General features: G+C 36.9%; 2 protein-coding genes and 1 long non-coding RNA gene across 10 annotated transcripts; 2 read left to right on the forward strand and 1 right to left on the reverse strand.

The window, feature by feature from the left end:
• Window positions 1-267: 267 nt before the first annotated feature.
• Window positions 268-2,333, reverse strand: LOC116206753. 7 transcript variants are annotated; one of them, XR_004156790.1, is made up of 3 exons: window positions 1,843-2,333; window positions 615-1,437; window positions 268-460 (listed from the first exon to the last, which is right to left on the reverse strand). It is a non-coding gene; the product is annotated as an uncharacterized LOC116206753 (long non-coding RNA). The 7 variants fall into 7 exon arrangements; XR_004156791.1 differs by having other exon boundaries at window positions 615-678; window positions 757-2,333; XR_004156786.1 differs by having other exon boundaries at window positions 1,996-2,332.
• A 3,036-nt stretch (window positions 2,334-5,369) lies between these two features.
• Window positions 5,370-7,897, forward strand: LOC116207095 (probable indole-3-acetic acid-amido synthetase GH3.1). Its single transcript, XM_031539955.1, has 3 exons — window positions 5,370-5,744; window positions 6,126-6,227; window positions 6,321-7,897. The coding sequence occupies exons 1-3, from the start codon at window positions 5,425-5,427 to the stop codon at window positions 7,678-7,680; spliced, it is 1,782 nt and encodes a 593-aa protein (XP_031395815.1). The 5' UTR covers window positions 5,370-5,424; the 3' UTR covers window positions 7,681-7,897.
• A 1,063-nt stretch (window positions 7,898-8,960) lies between these two features.
• On the forward strand, window positions 8,961-11,128 carry LOC116206968 (E3 ubiquitin-protein ligase APD2-like). 2 transcript variants are annotated; one of them, XM_031539812.1, is made up of 5 exons: window positions 8,961-9,333; window positions 9,444-9,562; window positions 9,799-9,865; window positions 10,237-10,555; window positions 10,695-11,128. In XM_031539812.1, exons 2-5 carry the CDS (start codon window positions 9,482-9,484, stop codon window positions 10,771-10,773), a joined length of 546 nt encoding a protein of 181 aa, XP_031395672.1. In that variant the 5' UTR covers window positions 8,961-9,333; window positions 9,444-9,481; the 3' UTR covers window positions 10,774-11,128. The 2 variants fall into 2 exon arrangements, with proteins under 2 accessions (XP_031395672.1, XP_031395671.1); XM_031539811.1 differs by having other exon boundaries at window positions 8,962-9,333; window positions 9,419-9,562.
• Window positions 11,129-18,463: the final 7,335 nt, after the last annotated feature.

Genomic DNA, 18,463 nt, shown 5'->3' on the forward strand with positions numbered 1-18,463 from the left:
AAATATATAGAATCCAATATCATCTCAATGATATATCGCTGCTGCGTTTAGTTTCAAAGTATAATTTTAAAATCAGATTTTAATTTTGAAAAAGAGTAGTATAAATGAGACCCACCCTTTGACTTTATATGAATTATTTTGTTTTTTTGTGAAAAAAAGAGTGGTATAAATAGGGTCCACCATTTAACTTTGTATAAGTTATTTTGTTTTGTTGTGAGTAGAATTAAGTTAAAGTAGGATTTTAAAATCCTACTTTGAAACCAAACGAGCCAGATAAAAGACTGATCATATATCCTTCAAAATCAAATCAACTGTTTGACTACAAACTACATCTAATAAAAACATCCACCAAAGTTTGCATCCATCAAATATGAATGATTCCAATACTTTAACGAATTTTCCAATCAGCAGAAGTTTCCTCCTCATTATCCTCCCTTAACAGCTATTGTCTATTTATGCCCTGCAATTAGGTAGATTAGAATCAGAATTCGGCATATACTGTCATAAAACCATTCCTGCAAAGTTTAAGGTATGGGCATAACAAAACATCAAAAACAGCTTTTCCTTTGATGAATTAAAACGTTGAAAAATGTATGATAGTGGATGGAAGTTACCTCAATAGGATCATCACCACCCTTGGTAGAAATTCTCTTAATTACTAGACCTGAAAACCAAAAACTAAAAGAGAGAGAAGTATCAAATAGAGAATGCAGATGTAGTCTTTGTACAATTGAAAAAATTCACAATCATGCTAACCATTAAAAAAGATACATCAAGAATGATCCAATCTTTTTTTTTTTTTCCATTCTGCCATGCAAAGATATATTAAAATCAGACATGTTTGCAATCCGTACATAGAAGTTGTCCACTAAATACCATTCTTCAAGCAGCACCTTACCTTGTCCTCAAATACTAGTTGGAGTAATAAAGACGTGATCTTGGTGTAAGCTCCCATACGAGAATGAGAAAATTAGATTCCTATGTTGAAGCATAAGTACATTTCAGAAGCAATGTGCTGCTGTAGCCAGAAAACAAAACGTTCTATTAAACTAAGCTGCTATCTTACCGGGAACTTATACATGTGATTTAATTGACAGTTATACAATACGCCAGGTGCAAACCGTGTAGTCTTCCCCATTGGCAATGGTCACATTAAAAGTATATGCAAAAATTAATAACATAATTATGAATGAGCTGGAAGAACTACAATTATCAATAATTAGGCATTGAAGAATCTTATCAATGATCATTCCACAGGCCAAAAGAGTCTTAGGACTTGAAGATATTAAATTAAATTAAAAGGAAATAGAGAACTAAAATGCACTTGGCGTACCTCGTTGATTTCACTACTTGTCTTTGTTCAACTCAGTTGAGACACATTTAACAAGGCTTTTCTTCTAAATAGACCTCATAGCGGCCACTTCCGAGTACCTGAAACTGAAAGCCATTTATGTGACCATAACCGTACTATATCATACCATTTTTCAACCGTGTAGAAACATAATCCATGACCCTTAGATACTCGTGACCACAACGGAAGATCTACATTTCTCGAGCTGTATACGAGCATATTCGTTGATGGAAATATTTTAACCCTGATAAAGATATATTCCATTGTCAATTGGATATTGTTTATGCCAATTGGAGCTCAAGTATGAAATAACAAATCAAGCATGTAGACATTTCAGCAAACACTTTGTTGCCCTTTCCTCCTGCTTTTATCTTCACAACACGCTTCTACTCAAATTGAAGTCGATGGGCTCAAAGGAAGGGCAATTTCTGGAGCTAAGCAACAATTATTCAAATAACAACAAAATTCTGAGAACAAAAGCTGAAAATTACCAGAAACAGGTCACAAATTGCACGCTAGCAGTCATCCAGACACAAGTTCACGAGCGGTTCTTTATTTCTAAGGAAGAACAGTACTGAGTTGCTAGCATACTGGTCAAGTCTAAAAATTCAAATTATCGAAATCCAAAATTAAACCATTAGGACCTTGAGGGAACAGATTCTGTAAACCCAGTCCACGATAGAGGCGGCTCAATGTGATGGCAAGGTCGCAGAGGACAGCGGAAGATGGTGCGGCCATGAGCTTTCGATTCGAAGGCAGAGATCGAAACTAGCTTCCTCAGACGGCAACATTCACCGACTCGGTTCCTATAGGTCCCCATGTTGAATTTTGAAATGCGGGTGGTTGAAGAGTGACGGAAGGGGAGACCTGTGTGTATATGATCTTGTACGAGTCTCCTTTTATCTGTAACGAAGGGTAGAGGGAAGTTTTTGAAAATTTTCAGATAAAGCACAGAGGCGATGATTTTGGGGCTTTAAGTCAGCGGTTTGGTTTGTTGCGGTTCAATTCACTTGTACCTGCGTCGCACGTGGCTAGCCTAGGGCATGTACGACGTCTAGTGTATTAATCCTACCTAGTCAACATTACATGTGCCCCCCTAGGCCCATCTAGATTGACTAATTGAGTGAGACATCAATCTGTTGGCATTTTCCGTAAAAAAAAAATAATAACACATTGCGCTCTTTTTCGATTTGAATCATAATTTTTAAAAATTCAATTAAATCTCGATTAATTCAGTCGAATCAGATTAAGGATAAAATTCTCACAGCATGAATTTTTTATATTTATAAGAATTCGAGCACGAGATCTTATTTAAACAGAATAAATATCGAACCGCTTAAATAAACCAAACACGTTGCATTATTTAAAACCTGAGATATCTCCAACCGTCAAAGATTGAATAGAAAAGGAACTTCATAAATATTCATGCCTATTGCCTATAGCACATCTCTGTCCCAGTGAATGAGAAAATAACCATAGTAAATATTTAATGTTTTCCCGAAAAAGGGAAGCAAAATGTTACTCGCGTCTCATGAGCATCTAAGCGTATTTGTTCGATCTTAATGGTGCGTTTAGTTTCAGAATTAAAAGTAACTTTGATTTTAATGTGGAAAAAGATAAATGAGATGTGATTATAAATTTGACTCGAGAAACGTATATTTTTGTTGTGTAGTGTGTTGAGTTAAAATTAAAGTTAAAATTTTTTATTTAGAAAATGTGTACTTTTAACCTATAGTGTGTTGAGTTAAAGTTAAAATTAAAGTTAAAATTTTTTGATTGAGAATTCAAACCGGACATAAATTTTCATGAAAGAGATAATAGTACTTTCTGTACTTCGATCGACTTGTAATTCATGCACTCGCGAAGTACATATAGCCTGTGTGTATGTAACAAATAATTGCACGCTTTTACTATTGTATCATTTAATTAAACATCAGGTGCATTATTCTCGAAAAAATTATATACATGGTGGACTCTTTGTCCCTGGGGCATGCATGTTCTATGCCTAGTTTCTAGGCTATAGCTTAGGCCATGTCTTTCTCATTCCGAGCCAATTTCTTTGTTGCATCTTGATGCGTGCGCGCGCGCGCATATGATATATATATATATATATATATATGTGAAATAAAATATGAAATTAAATAACATATGTGTATATATCAAAGGAATTGAAGAAGCCCTATCCAATATATGCATACAATTTTACATAGTCATCAGCCGGCCGGCAGCTAATATATATCTATATGTATATGTATCGTTATCTCAGACGGCAACCGCCGAAGCCCTCCATGGAAGAGAGCCGCGTGGGGATGATCACGCCATGATCCAAACGAGGTCTTGCTGACTTGGCAGACAACTTGGGCCCACATGCCACCCTAGATGCCAACGCTTACATTCGGGGGTGGCCCCACCTGTCCCCACTTCTTCCTACAAATTTCAAGTAAAAAAAAATTATTTCCCAAGTTGTCCCTATCATGGAAATTTCTAACCTGAGTATGTTTGGCATTTATATCACAGGGTAGGGTTTAGGCTGATCCCAACGTGGATCCTGCCAGTGATAAGATCGATGAAGTAGGACGTGGTGTATGGGTGATTTTCTTGTAATAGACGATGCACAGTTGCGGGGTAAAACACGATGAGCAACGATGATAATTTACGGTCGATATAATCATGAGAGAAACGATTGTGGTATACTTTTAAATCTTCATTGTTAAAGTTTTAAGATTAAATCCTAACTGGTGAAGTAAGCGAAGTTAGCATATCTTCATTATTTCAAACAAATTGTATTATAGAATTTTACACCAAACTATGAATTGTGTTTCCATTTATAGCTTTCTCTCCTCATCATCGGAAGTCTCACATACGTTTGGTTTTTTTTTCGGTGTGAATTTCAATATATGAAAGCTCAATTGAGCCATAACTAACCATTCGAATTGGGTCGGCCCGCTAAGGGATAAATTTCTCCCAACGTGTATTTTTTGCATTCATAAAGATTCGAACCCGAGATCTTACTTTAGCAGAACAAAGCGTCGAACTGTTTGAACCAACTCATATTTGGTTTTTATTATGAAATTTTACATCCTTTTATTTTCTTTTTTTATTATTTTATTATACTCATTGACCTCTTGAACTAACGATAAAATATAGAAGAAGAAACGAGATAAAATCAATAACAACTATAGATTAATATATTTTTAATTGCGTGCATATGTGTTAATTATTAAATAAAAAAGATGCTTCTACTCATATCTAAATCGTTTTTTCCATTTGTTTTTAACTGCTAAGACACTTTCCACACTCGACTTTAGCGAGGGCAATAAACAATATAATAGCAATAATTAATTTGGTGTTTTCATGAAAGCTACAGCTAATTAAATAAATAAAATTTTCCCATGTATTAGGGAATAAGATAATAAGCCATGTCGGGTACACAATATTGAAGTGATGTTATTATAACCCAAACAACCTATGAGGACGGCATCTCCCATATATTACACCTGGAAAACAATGACATGCAGTGGAATAATGTTGCTTCCTGGACTCTAATTTGTTTGTCAGCATCAATGGACTAAATCCGACACGCACAAAGCTGATCAATAATAAGAATTAAAATGTACGTAATATCAAAGAGAATGGTCAGGGTAAATTGACAACAGCGTGGAAATTGTTCTAATAGGTTGAGAGAATATCTTATAATCTTATCCGAAATCTCGAATACGTTATAAGTTTATTATGAATCCTCATGCGATTTGTACATATTAATGCGGGGATTCACCCAAAACATGTGGAGATTTTATTTACTGACCTACAGTAAGAATCTATTGTCTGCTCTTTCTTTTGGTAGGAAATGGAGCCGAAAACCTTGGCATCAATTCTATGATGATCACATGCATATCCTTAGAGTCTGATGCTTACGTCATTTTTAGTTTTTAAGTACAAATAAAATTAATTTTCCTGTAATTTCCCTATAAATACCACCAATGGCCCGTGTAGTCTCTTCACTGCACTCAGCATAACTTCTCTGATCTCTTATTGATATTATATCTTGTACTAAGACAAGAGCCTTCCAGAAAATGGGCAGTGAATCAACGCAATCACCTCCGCTGGGGCCTCCGGCATGCGAGAAGGATGCGAAGGCACTCTCCTTCATAGAGGAGATGACCTGCAATGCCGACTCGGTCCAGGAGACGGTGCTTCAGGAGATACTGACTCGCAACTCAGATACTGAGTACCTCAAACGGTTCCAGCTCAATGCAGCCACTGACCGGGAGACCTTCAAGGCCAAGGTGCCGGTGGTCACGTACGAGGACCTTCAACCGTACATACAGCGGATCGCCAACGGGGACAAATCCAATATCTTCTCTTCTCATCCCATCTCCGAGTTCCTCACGAGGTAATAAGATACTTCATGTTTTCCGAGGAAATGATTTGTTCTTTCATGTTTCTTGTATGCAGAAGTTGTCTCCATTTTTTGTCTTCCTTTTTCTATTTCATTTGGAAAATGAAGAAACCGTTCTCTTTGTTTTTCTTTCCTTAGGAGTTTCCGAATTTGTAGTTTCACGCGAATCATTATTTTTCAATTTTATGGAAATTAAGTTGAAAAATAAGGAAACTGCGAACATGCAATGCAATTTCCATAGAATTTGGTGAAATATATGTATTTTATGCAGGCACTAAGGTATAATTAGTTGTAACAAACTGAATAGATGTTTGATCCGTGTATATGTGAGATGATGATTATGTAATAATGCATGATCGATTGAAATATTTGCAGTTCGGGAACGTCGGCAGGAGAGAGAAAGCTAATGCCGACGATCCAAGAAGAGTGGGATCGTCGCCAGAAACTGTACAGCCTACTCATGCCCGTTATGAACCTGTGAGTGCATATGATCTTGCCCGTAATTATATCTAGAAAGGAAAAGAAAATGTAAATTGAAGATAATTTTTTCATGATTTGCGTGAAACACAGTTATGTGCCGGACTTGGACAAAGGAAAGGGCCTCTACTTCCTATTTGTGAAGGCAGAGGCGAAGACCCCCGGCGGCCTCGTGGCACGTCCTGTGCTGACTAGCTACTACAAGAGCGACCAATTCAGGAACAGGCCATACGACCCTCACAACGTTTACACCAGCCCCGACGAGGCCATCCTGTGTGCTGACTCGTTCCAGAGCATGTACACCCAGATGCTCTGTGGCTTGATCATGCGAGGAGAGGTCCTCCGGATGGGGGCCGTGTTCGCCTCTGGCCTGGTGCGGGCTATTCGTTTCCTCCAGCTGCACTGGGAACAGCTGGCCCAGGACATATCATCGGGGACCCTGAACCCTAAAATCACAGACCCTTCGATCCGCGAATGCATGGCTAAAATCTTAAAAGCCGACCCCGAACTCGCGGAATTCATTAGGAGGGAATGCTGTCAGGAGAATTGGGAGGGATTTATCACAAGAATTTGGCCCAACACGAAGTACTTGGACGTGATAGTCACTGGTGCTATGGCTCAATATATTCCCACTCTCGATTACTACAGCGGTGGGTTGCCACTAACTTGCACGATGTACGCATCTTCCGAGTGCTATTTCGGGCTAAACCTAAAGCCGATGTGTAAGCCAGCGGAAGTTTCCTACACCATCATGCCCAATATGGGCTACTTTGAGTTCATGCCCCAAGACCCGTCAGCCCGCGACCCATCCCGCTTTCTAGAGCTTACCGAAGTGGAGGTCGGAAAGGAATATGAGCTCGTCGTCACAACCTACCCTGGGCTCTGTCGGTACCGAGTAGGGGACATTCTCCGGGTCACTGGGTTCTATAACTCGGCCCCCCAGTTCCGCTTCATAAGGCGAAAGAACGTCCTTTTGAGCATCGACTCGGACAAGACCGATGAATCCGAGCTACAGAAGGCGATTGAGAATGCGTCCAAACTGTTGAGTGGTTACGGCACCAGCGTGGTGGAGTACACTAGCTTTGCCGACACCAAGACGATCCCGGGGCATTACGTCATATACTGGGAACTGCTGATCAAGGACTCCGGGAACGCACCGCCCCATGACGTGCTTACCCAGTGCTGCCTTGAAATGGAAGAGTCGTTGAACTCGGTGTATCGGCAGGGCCGAGTCGCCGACAACTCAATTGGGCCGCTAGAGCTGAGGGTCGTCCGGAGTGGCACATTCGAGGAAGTGATGGACTACGCTATCTCCCGGGGCGCGTCAATCAATCAATACAAGCCGCCGAGGTGCGTGAACTTTACACCGATTGTGGAACTACTGGACTCGAGGGTAGTTTCTACACATTTTAGCCCCAGGCCACCTCGGTGGTCCCCGGAACGGCGCAGTTGACATCACCTGAAGCTCGCCCCCAATACCCTACTTGCCCTAGCCTGTCTCTCTAGTGTGGCTCTCTTTTAATGTTCATCTTAAATAAACTAATGGATATGGTGTTATGGTGTCGTGTGTGCAGTTAGTTAACCTGTCGATGTACGGATGGATTTCAATGAGTTGTATTTGTTCTTCCTCCTCTTTGACAATTAATAATTAGTCAAAAGTCAATCATGTATATGGATGTGCTTCTTCATAATTATTGGGCTGGGCAGAGAGGGCTCCTGGGCCTGCCCATACCACCGTCCTCAGCTCTTTGATTTTTAGAAAACTCAAAATTGCCTCAAAGTCACATACGGCGTGGCCGTGGGACGTCTATTTACGTGGTATCGACTGTCAAACATAAATGTACCACATGCTGCTATTGTCTTAACACCGATATAAGATGGATCCGGCTCATGGATTCCGCCTATAGGCTCTTAAGCTATGATGGGATGCTTATGTAAGTGTATTCAAGCTTTGTTATATATACATTTAGGTGGATGGATGCCCTCTGCTTCGAAGTCAAACTGGCTGATATATGTACCTAATGGTCCATAATGAATTTAGCTGACCATACTTTTCTGGTAATTAAATTAATCATCGCCCTCACCGAACATTAATTAATTAAATAAAAATAATAATATGACTTGCCCACTTTGGAGCCATTAAATTTCACATCGTTGCCTTCTTAATTACTTTTAACTTCTTCTTCGTTTAGGTCTGGACAATTAAATTATATATAAGTTATATATCTCAATTCTCATCCACGATCTGGCCTACATACAAGGATGGATCAAGTGGGACTGAGATGAGAAGTCGCCTCCCGCTTTCAAATATTTTACATTTCTTTTTCCTTTAATTTTCGATAAGTTTATTGATATATGCCCCAGTTTGATCGAAAAACTTTACCTTCCTATTAGCCCCTCCATAGACTTCGCCCCTGACTCAACTCAAATCCTCGGGTCCTCGCTGCCTCCATGGTACATACTATGTTCTTAATGATTTTGAATTAAATGGTGATTTCTGAGCTGTAGCTGTGGGGACAGACCAAAACTCCAAATTCTGTATGGGTGTATGTATTGCTCTGTCGCAAGGCAGACACAAATTAAATATACAAAAGGGGACCACTCACTGGCTTGTCTAAGAGAACCCAAACCTACCATTCCAACTTCCAACTGCACTGACCAATTCCGTTAAACACCCAAATGTCCCACACCACTTCTCAAATCAAAACCTCTGAGAAAGTCTCTCTACCGATATTCAGCTTCAACTACCCTTCTCTTCGATCAACATGTCCTCCTCCTCCCTTCTTCAAATCCTCCCTTGTAACCTCGTCTTCTCCTCTGTCTTGTCTTGTCTTGTCTTGTCTTCTCTCCCTCCAAATTTTCATGCCATTGTCTCAATCTCAGCATTTTCACCAGAAACAGAGCCATTTCCAAGTACTGGGTTACCATTCATTCAGTGGCAATGCAGAGATTTTTAGGGTCCTCCGGATGCTAAGATAAGTACCCGAAAACAGCTGCTGAGAGTTCCCAGGGGAGGTCTCCTCGCGAATGTGCCTCGGAGGGTGTCCGTGAAGCTGGTCACAGGGGACGGTTTTAATAAAAGTTCGAGAGCCTGAACTCTTTCGAGGTAATGCAAAGTGTCACTCTAACGCATTTTTCTCTGGCAGCATGACTTTCGCGTAATTCGTTAGCTCTTGGAAACGAACTTACAGGAGAAAGAGTTCAAACTTCCTGCAGAGGCGAGGCGAGGGAAAGGTGAAAAGAGAAAGGGTAGCATGTGTTCATTATTTGATGGACTGATCCACCAGAATCTTCAACTCGATATCCGTCGGTCAAATTTAATGACCACCTCCGAGGTAAATATCTCCATGTCCTCATCAATACAAGGGTTTCTGGATCGGACTTTGGATTGAAAATGATTCCGACCCTGCCAGTTTACAAGCTTTCGCCGGAACATAGAGCTGACATTGTTCCAGTTAAAATCTCGGTTTCTCGTCCCTATTTACATCTTATTAGAACAACAGTAAATTTGAATAGCTCTTTCTTTTGGATTAGATTCTTTGATGACAAACTAGTTTCTCCGCAATTTCAGGATCTGTCTGAATGGTGTGAGGCATTCACTTTCATTGCTCGGTTGATCGCTTACCTCACAGTTTTAGGTGAGTAATTACATGTGGTTTGTATCTTATTTTGCGTTAATATAGAATAGAATAGACATCGAATGAAAACTCCCAACTCCAAAGGAAGGAATCTTTAATTGACAAAACATCAAGGATCTAGCGAAGTTTGCAAGTATAAGGCAAATATACCTTGTCTTTGTTATGACACGGCCAGTAATATGTTTCATTTCGACATATTTACCGGGAAAATGGACCCTTCGGTCGTTTTTCGTGCCAAGCCCGGGAAAACAAGATGTTTTTCCTCGGACCAAATTCGTACGCTAATCTCCCTGATTCTTGAAAACGAACTTCGAAGCGTCCTTTATTTTCTGGCGGGTAAGAAGTTACTAATGTTTTTTTGACTTTCGCAGCATTGCTCATTTTCGTCATAGTAACGATCCTGAAGTACCTCGCTGAATCAGATGATGATCAGGCCACCACGGAACACTTTGAGTTACCACCGCCACCCACAACTGAAACTACCCCGCTATGCTGCTCAAAGTGGGTCCCGGCCACATACAGGACATGTGGAGAAGGAGAAGACGACGATATAGAAACGGGGAGCTGCAGCAGCTCCTCCTCGGAGGAATTGTATGATGGGAAGATCTGTGTGATCTGTTACGATGAGGAGCGGAACTGTTTCTTCGTTCCATGTGGCCACTGCGCCACATGCTACAGCTGCGGTGAGAGGTAATATGGGATCCTCTATCAAAGCAATGACGTTCGCCAGGGATTAGTATGCTATGTCATTGATGTGTTAGATATAGAGCCGATTACAGTGTCGAATTCAATACGAGAACCTGATAGGAAATGCTTTTCTCCTTCGCAGGATTTTTGAGGGGGACAGCAGGACATGTCCCGTATGCAGGAGGCCAATTCGAAAAGTAAGAAAATGGTTCACCTCGTAGTACGAAGTTGGTCACTATACTCACGTTTTCTTTTCCTTGTCGGATAGGGGAAATTATTTTTCGATGTAGAGTGTGTGGTTCACGAAGTAAACCTATGTTCGACTTCGGACATTATCATCCGGGAATTGTTAAAACTAGGGGCCACGAAGTTTTCGTAGGATAACCGTAGAGGACAGGATCAAATGGTTAATGGTAGCTCACAACCTCTTTGATAGGAAGGCCCATCAGGAATTCCCAGCCCATTTCACGTTTGTGGAAGGTTTTGTCTTGGTGAGCCTGCATATATTAGCAAGGCCTCGAATCCATTGTGTTTTCTCTCCAACCTCAAAGGAAATAAATGTTACTTTTTTTTTTCTTTCTCCGTGTTGACCACCTAATATCTAAAAACTCAATAGATCTCGATTAATATTAGTTTGAGCAAAATTGATTCATCAACAGGTAAAAATCTCGCAATCGTGAAAAATAAAGGATACTTCAAGAGGTCCAAGTCCACTTATAACTAGATGAATGTCTAGTGGTCAGGGTTCGGGAGTATTAAAAGTATATGACAATGGCTCGTTTAGATTTCGGGTTATAAAAGAATGGGTTATGGAGGATTCATAAACTGTTATAGCACGCAATCCAAATAAGTTATAAATAGGTGTTTTGCACTTTTACAACTAAAATACTTGAAATTTACTGACTCGGGTGTTACTCTGTGAATTGCGATGAATGTTTTTTTTTTCTTTTTTTTTTAGTTCAAGATAAAAATCATTCGGAGCTATCCCACGACACACTCTTTATGTTTTCATATAGCAATAATTTTTTTTTCAAGTGGGCAGCAATAATTAAATTTAATTTGGTAGTTCTCATGTTTGTGAAGCTTACGCGGCCTACTTGGTTAGATCTCTTTCCCGACCGAAGGCCACTCGACAAGAACATGGATTCCGAGAATCCGATTTCTAACTTCTTTTTTCAAATTGAAAAGGGTTAATTACATAAAGATGTAGAAACTTTATATTTATTCAATTTTAGCACGGATTTTTTCGTTGACCTAAATATGTACAAACTATCTATTTGATGTTAATTCTAGCACGAAGTCAAATTTACCGTTAATTTGAATGGAAATTGTTGACATATGTTACCATTGATACGTGGTTGAATATGATAGGTCGAGCGGGACCCATGGACATTTCTTAATAAATTTTTTTCAGAATTTTTTTTAAAAAAAAAGGAAAATATGGGGAGGGACGGCAGCCGGCAGTGGGGGCCTCGATCCTGGCAAATTAACAGAAAATTTGATGTCGTGCTAGAATTTATACCAATTGATAGTTTGTGCATTTTAAGATCAACAAAAAAAAGTTCGCGCTAAATTTGAAAAAGATGTGTAAAGCTTGTGTATTGTTAGGTAATTAATCCAATTGAAAATAAAAAAAATGGAAAAAGAAAGATAATGAAGAAAAAAGAAAAATTCATGTATCCAACTATGAGTGTTGGAAATTGAAAGCGTAGCTTTGAATGTAAGAGTCGATTCCAATCTTGACAGTTACTCAAGCTTTCCATCACTAATAAAGATAAAGACCCTGACCATCCATGCATGCCCTGGAATATCTTATCGTCTCAATGCTATTGATTTGAAAGAAAAAGAAACCGCACTTCGAATATGTTGCAATAATAATAAAAACACAGAATAAAAATCAAATGCAAATACGTAAACAAAGGAAGAACAATGAGCTCCAGCATATTTTTCAAATCAATAGCACTTAAATTTGAGATACATAATACATCTTCTTCATTATGAAATAAACTAATATGAACACAGATGGAAGTTATGTTCCACAATGTTAAAATAATACCTTTTTTTCTCTTTCTTATTGTGCACCACCTAGCTAATATTCAGAAATCCAATTATCTACTAATTTTTTATGATTATTATTGTGTGAGTGCTACTTAGTCATTACGAGTGTTTCTCCTTATAAATCTTCTAATTGTCCTTTCTATAATTTAATTCCATCATTTGATCCTCTCATACTTTTTGCCGCTGTATAGGAATATCCGGAGATGAAAACTTGTTGAGAAATAATTAGATAGTATATAATATTAAGACTTACGGAACTTATTGCGGATTTTGAAGAATTTGGAATAATGGAATGCCTTCTCACACGCTGCAAATTCATACATCACTATGGATCCATGCGATACTGCATCAAATTTTTTTTGCAATAATAATATCATAATCCCCCAAATTTTTATTTTAAAATTTGTCCATTGATACTTCAATTGATTTTCTCAAAGATTATATTAACTCCGAAAATCACGTGGAATACATATTTACTGTTTTTATGTCTTTTATTATCCCATCTAATTGATTTTTGTTATCAAAAAGTGCACTTTCAAGCAACGTTGATTGGTTTAAGCGGTTCGGCATTTGTTCCTTTAAATAATAATTCAGATTCGAGTATTCTGAATGGAAAATATTCACCCAGGAAAATTTGACAAATTAAAGATTGTGACCAATTTTAAATATATATATATATATATATATATATATATATATTGTTAGGTACTTTCACGAATTTTTCATTGAAATGATACAAAATTGCAAGGAACAAATTTGGAAAAGTGTAACCAGCATAGGTTATTTAAGGTGATTTTGGCACATGTCTCCCATAAGTAAGGCAGATTTAAGAGTTTTACCTCATAGTGGGACAACCAACTCAAACTTAATTAATCGGAGCTCATTGGACTTTTTGATCTCACAATACAAATGAAAATGATTAAAAAATATAAATAGGCAAATAATAATATTTTAATAGAGAAAAGACAAAAAAAAATTCCGAGTATAGAAAAGAAAATTGGTCCATTCGCCCTCTCGGAGAGATGTATATGTTTTCATTGTGTGAGATAATATTATGTGTCCAAAAAAAAAACGAGGAAAGACATTGTCATTTTGAAAAATCTGAATAATGGGAAATGAAGCTATCTGTTAATTATGGGTTGGACCTCCACTTATGCACGATCATATTTTTCTGGTTTATATCTTTGGTTTGGTGTATATTTAAGATGGATAATAACATTCAATATTATTGCACCTTTTTATTATACGTCCCTTTCAAAATGTTGGATTTTACTTTTCCAAAAATTGTTACTTTTCGAGAAAAAAGAAAAATTAAAGGAAAAGGTGGCATTAGAACTAGTTATATTCTAAGCTCTTATGAAATAGATTGATCGTGGTAAAATTAAGCTTCTGCTAAAGGCTGAAGCATGTCAGTAGAAAATATTAACTTATTAATTGTCGATTATAGAAAGAAAAAAAGAGAGTAAAAAAATATATATAATAAGTACTGAAATTGTCACATATAGTCAGCAAAATATTCTCTGCTCCATAGCTGCAAGACAATAGCACGTACAAAAGCACACTGGGAAAACAAAAATCGCCGTCTTTTAGCTCATGAATGATCGATTTTTACAATCTTTAGGTCACTTCTGAGTTCTGAGGACTATTACTCAATTAGGACCACATTCTAACGTCTTGAAATTAGCTTTCATGGGAAAAATTGTCAAACATGAAAGTTTATTCGCATTTGAATCGTCCCAAGGTATGTATATCGGGAGAAACGGGACAACAATTGTATAATCTTTCCATGTCATGTCTATAATTACATATGTTGTAATTATGTCGACACAGCGTATCTAATATGACATAATGAATCCATCCAAAGAAAATGTTCACGCGTGTTGAAAATCTGTCAATAATATGTAAAAAGGAATCTATACCATGAGAAAGTTACACGTGAAAAAGAATACGTATGCATTAATAGAGTTATTCCATTAAAAGAATACTAGCTCGCACATGTGCGATCGTTTTCATATTCTTATGCAATTTCAATTTAGATTTTTATGAAAAAATTGTTAGATTTATGGGAATCATAATTTATTTTTGCGAAGATTTAATAATTATAAATAATTAAGTAAATGTGAATTAGTTTTTCTTGGGTAAAAAACGTGAATAGTTTTTTAATAAAAAAAGTGATGGAATTTTTTAGAAATTTGATTTTTTTTGGGTAAAAATGGGAGAATAATTAAGAATGGAGTTTTACCTAAGATCAAATTATAGAAAAATAAAAAGGACTTACAGCATAAAACTCTTATCTAAATAATAGTATAAAATATAAGATTAGATAAAAACTATTGATCAGAGATTTGGATGACCCTGTCATGCATTATAAATCCGAGGCCCTTTTTATTCATAATTTCTTTATCAAACTATAATGTATTATCTCAAAACTTAATACTCCGTTTGATTTCGCAATCGAATTTTAAAATTTTAACTCTAACTTTAACTCTACTCACTACACAACAAAAATCAACTCTTCAAAGTAAAAAAAGTGGGCCCTATAAACCCACATACAATTCCATTATACTCAATTCAATTTTTAATACTAAATTCTCTCAATTATTCATTATTTTTTCACACTTTTTCTCATAATTCAACAATACAATCATTATAACCCAATTAAAATCAAAACTCAACTCAACTTAACTCTAAAATCAAACACACTGTGTGCTCTCAAACTTATTCATAATGCACTTAAATTGCGCCTCCCGATAAATATATTCTGCGCACAAGTAAATGTCAAGATGTGTCTCTTAATAAAATATTTTTTCCTCAAAAAATATTTTCTTACTGATTTGGTTTGTAATATGCAGCTTATAAATAAATTATGCTATTTTAATTTTATAATTATAGTACAGATGATGAATCTTTGCACCAGAGGGGAGGAAATTTCGGCGAAAAGCGTGCATCGGTTTGGATGCACAGAGACGCTCGTGCAACCAGACAGACACGAACGTAATGGTGGCTTGCCCTTTACACCTCTACACGTGGCAGTTTTTGGACTCGTCCGCTCCTTGTTCCATCCTCCTGTTTCCCGTAACCGCTTTTTTCCCACTCAGCAAGTTTACGGATGATGGGCACTCATCATTTTTGCCGCGTGGAATATAAATTCCGCCGTAGGTAATAATCTCCCCAGTTGTCAAGAAATTATCGAGGGAAAAAATATTTATATTGGCCAAAACCATATACATATATATGTATGTATATATATCTGTGTGATAAAAATCGATTCAATTGGAGATCTTGAATTAATTCACTATTTAATCAATGTTATGGATATGCTCGGGTTATGACATATAGTTCCTTCAAGTTCAAGTTTGGATGAGACCGCTTGCCCGGCATTGATATAATTGGTAAAAAAATGCAAAGAGAAAATTAGAATAATTAACTAAAAAAAAGTATGAACAGATATATGTCAGCAAATTATAATACCGGAGCATTCAGAACTCAAATATGTCAGCAGAGTAAGAAGCGAAACGATAACAATGCTCATCAAAATCGTGTATAGATCAGGCCTTTCAGAAACTACCCGTTACTATATGTAACGCGTGGATTTACACTCATAACATGATTAAAAGAGCAGGCAAGATGTATCTAAACTCGAGAATGCCAACCGCGCTACTCTTGTATGGCTTCGGCTCACATTAGCTATGATGCACGAAAACAACATTCTTGAAAGCGAATCGAGATTAACTTTCACATGCCATCTGAGATTCTATATATCGTGTATGCACAGTTGTCTGCTTATTCGAAGATGCGCACATTATACGACGCGAGAATTATATTGCTGCCCCTGAAGCTTTGGGTGCTGAAACTCAATTAAGGAGTCGTCCTCTAGTCTAATGGGGTCCCCCACGTAAATAAGCCGGTAAGGAGGAGGAAGGTGACTTTTTTTGGCCTCTAATGGCCAATAATGTGCAAAATTACAAAAAGATCGAATGGCTTATTTTGGGTCTTGTGCGAGACATATATATCTCCTGAATTTATTGAAGCTTCTGAACATGAAGAGATAAAAGAGCTATTTCGATTTTCCTTCTGTTTTTTTTTTGAATGCCACGTACAATTACGTGTTTTATCCAAACGTTCATGAATTTCTTCATCTGGGTCTCTCGAGCGTTTGATTTAATTATGATCGATGACTAATTTTATTTGAATAATTTTCGTTTCGTATTTACTATCCAAATCTTCACATTTATATATGACGAATTAATAATCATAACTATTGGATTGCATACATTTATTTTACGACGTATTTATTCCCTCGATTGAATGAATACTAATTGGTTTGCATACAGGATCCTGTGGATCTCTTTGGTGGGGGGGATGAATAGACCATGCATTAACGATGATTACAAAGAATCAAGAACCATTAAATCTGATGATTAATCTGAACTACGATATTAATCTACTCGGGCTAGCTTTCATTATTTTATAATGAGTTTAGACATAATTTTCTTGGAAAGATCATTATGATTATGGGTTAGACATGTCTAGCCCTATTTTTACAATAAAATCATTCACACCTAAATTTGGTATATTTATGATGCAAAAAAAGAAAATCAAATTACAAACTTAATTAATTTGATGAAGTAAAGGCCAGTAATCAGTCTATATTTGCTCATGAGACTGGACTTAATCCAGCCAGTCAGATCAAGAACAGTTTCATTTCATCCATCTATTTAGAACACTAAACCAGACCGGCCAAACTGATTGAGCTTTAATAACAACACGTAGCTATATGGTATATATAATTAATTATAGAAAAAAGGGGGTAGAAGTCTCCAAACATGCATTACGTCCTTAATTTGCAATTTGAAAAAGAAAAAAATAGTTTTTTTTTTATACAGAAAAACGAAAGGCAGGAAAGCAACTGTTGCATTTCATTACTTTGGGAAATAATATGAATCAAAAGGTTAACAACATACTATCCCTTCTTAAGTAGATCCCCTCTCTCTTCTAGGGATGACAATTTCGAACCGGCCTACAGCACTTGTCCTGACCCAACCTGTTTGGAGCAGGTCGGACACAACTCGTGTTAAGATTAGGTCATGTTGTGTAAGATCCACATCGCCTGCCTTATTCCGCCCCACCCTGTATATTTTGTATATGTAAATTACTTTGACTATTGTTTTCACCTCTTAAATTGTCTATTATATATTTATTACATCATATATATATATATATATAGCTGTTGTAATTACTCAAATTTTACTACGTGAGTTTTTTTTTTTAAGAAGACTTAGTGCAAGTGAGAGCGCTCTGCAAGTTCAAGTCACAGGCCAGACTTGAATATTTAATGTTACGTTTGATTTCAAAATAAGATTTTAAAATTATATTTTAATTTTAAAAAAGAATGATATAAATAATTATATATAATTTCCATCATTTGATTCTGTATGAACTATTTTATTTTATTGTAGATAAAATTAAGTTAAAGTATGATTTTAAAATTACACATTGAAATCAAACAAATCCTAAATACCTACTCTGACATGACTCATTGTTGTTCCTACTCCTTCGGCTTCTCAACCTGTTGGTTAAAGTCATTTCTAGTTACTGTTTTCCTCTCAAGAACAGATAATTTACACGTTACCCCTTTGTCCTCAAAATCAAGGAAAAACTTCTCATTAGCACATTATTGACTAACATGACAAAATAATGAGAAGTCTCCTTGATTATGAGATATGTATTCAACTCTCCATTTTGATTAGTGCAGCCAAGAATACATTTGTCAATGAAAACCTTCTTCTTTTTCTCACAAAATATTAGTACCATTTCAGTTTTCATATTAGCGGTAATATCTATCATCAAAGA

This window comes from Punica granatum, chromosome 5 (assembly GCF_007655135.1).
Source record: "Punica granatum isolate Tunisia-2019 chromosome 5, ASM765513v2, whole genome shotgun sequence".
Taxonomy (NCBI): Eukaryota; Viridiplantae; Streptophyta; class Magnoliopsida; order Myrtales; family Lythraceae; genus Punica; species Punica granatum.

Bases quoted from the DNA above. Each gene is read 5' to 3' on its own strand.
- LOC116207095 (XM_031539955.1), top strand. From the start codon at position 5,425: ATGGGCAGTGAATCAACGCAATCACCTCCGCTGGGGCCTCCGGCATGC. The intron at 5,745-6,125 runs GTAATAAGATAC...AAATATTTGCAG, and splicing joins ATCTCCGAGTTCCTCACGAG to TTCGGGAACGTCGGCAGGAG. The intron at 6,228-6,320 runs GTGAGTGCATAT...CGTGAAACACAG, and splicing joins CTCATGCCCGTTATGAACCT to TTATGTGCCGGACTTGGACA.
- LOC116206968 (XM_031539812.1), top strand. From the start codon at position 9,482: ATGTGTTCATTATTTGATGGACTGATCCACCAGAATCTTCAACTCGAT. The intron at 9,866-10,236 runs GTGAGTAATTAC...TGACTTTCGCAG, and splicing joins CGCTTACCTCACAGTTTTAG to CATTGCTCATTTTCGTCATA. The intron at 10,556-10,694 runs GTAATATGGGAT...TCTCCTTCGCAG, and splicing joins TGCTACAGCTGCGGTGAGAG to GATTTTTGAGGGGGACAGCA.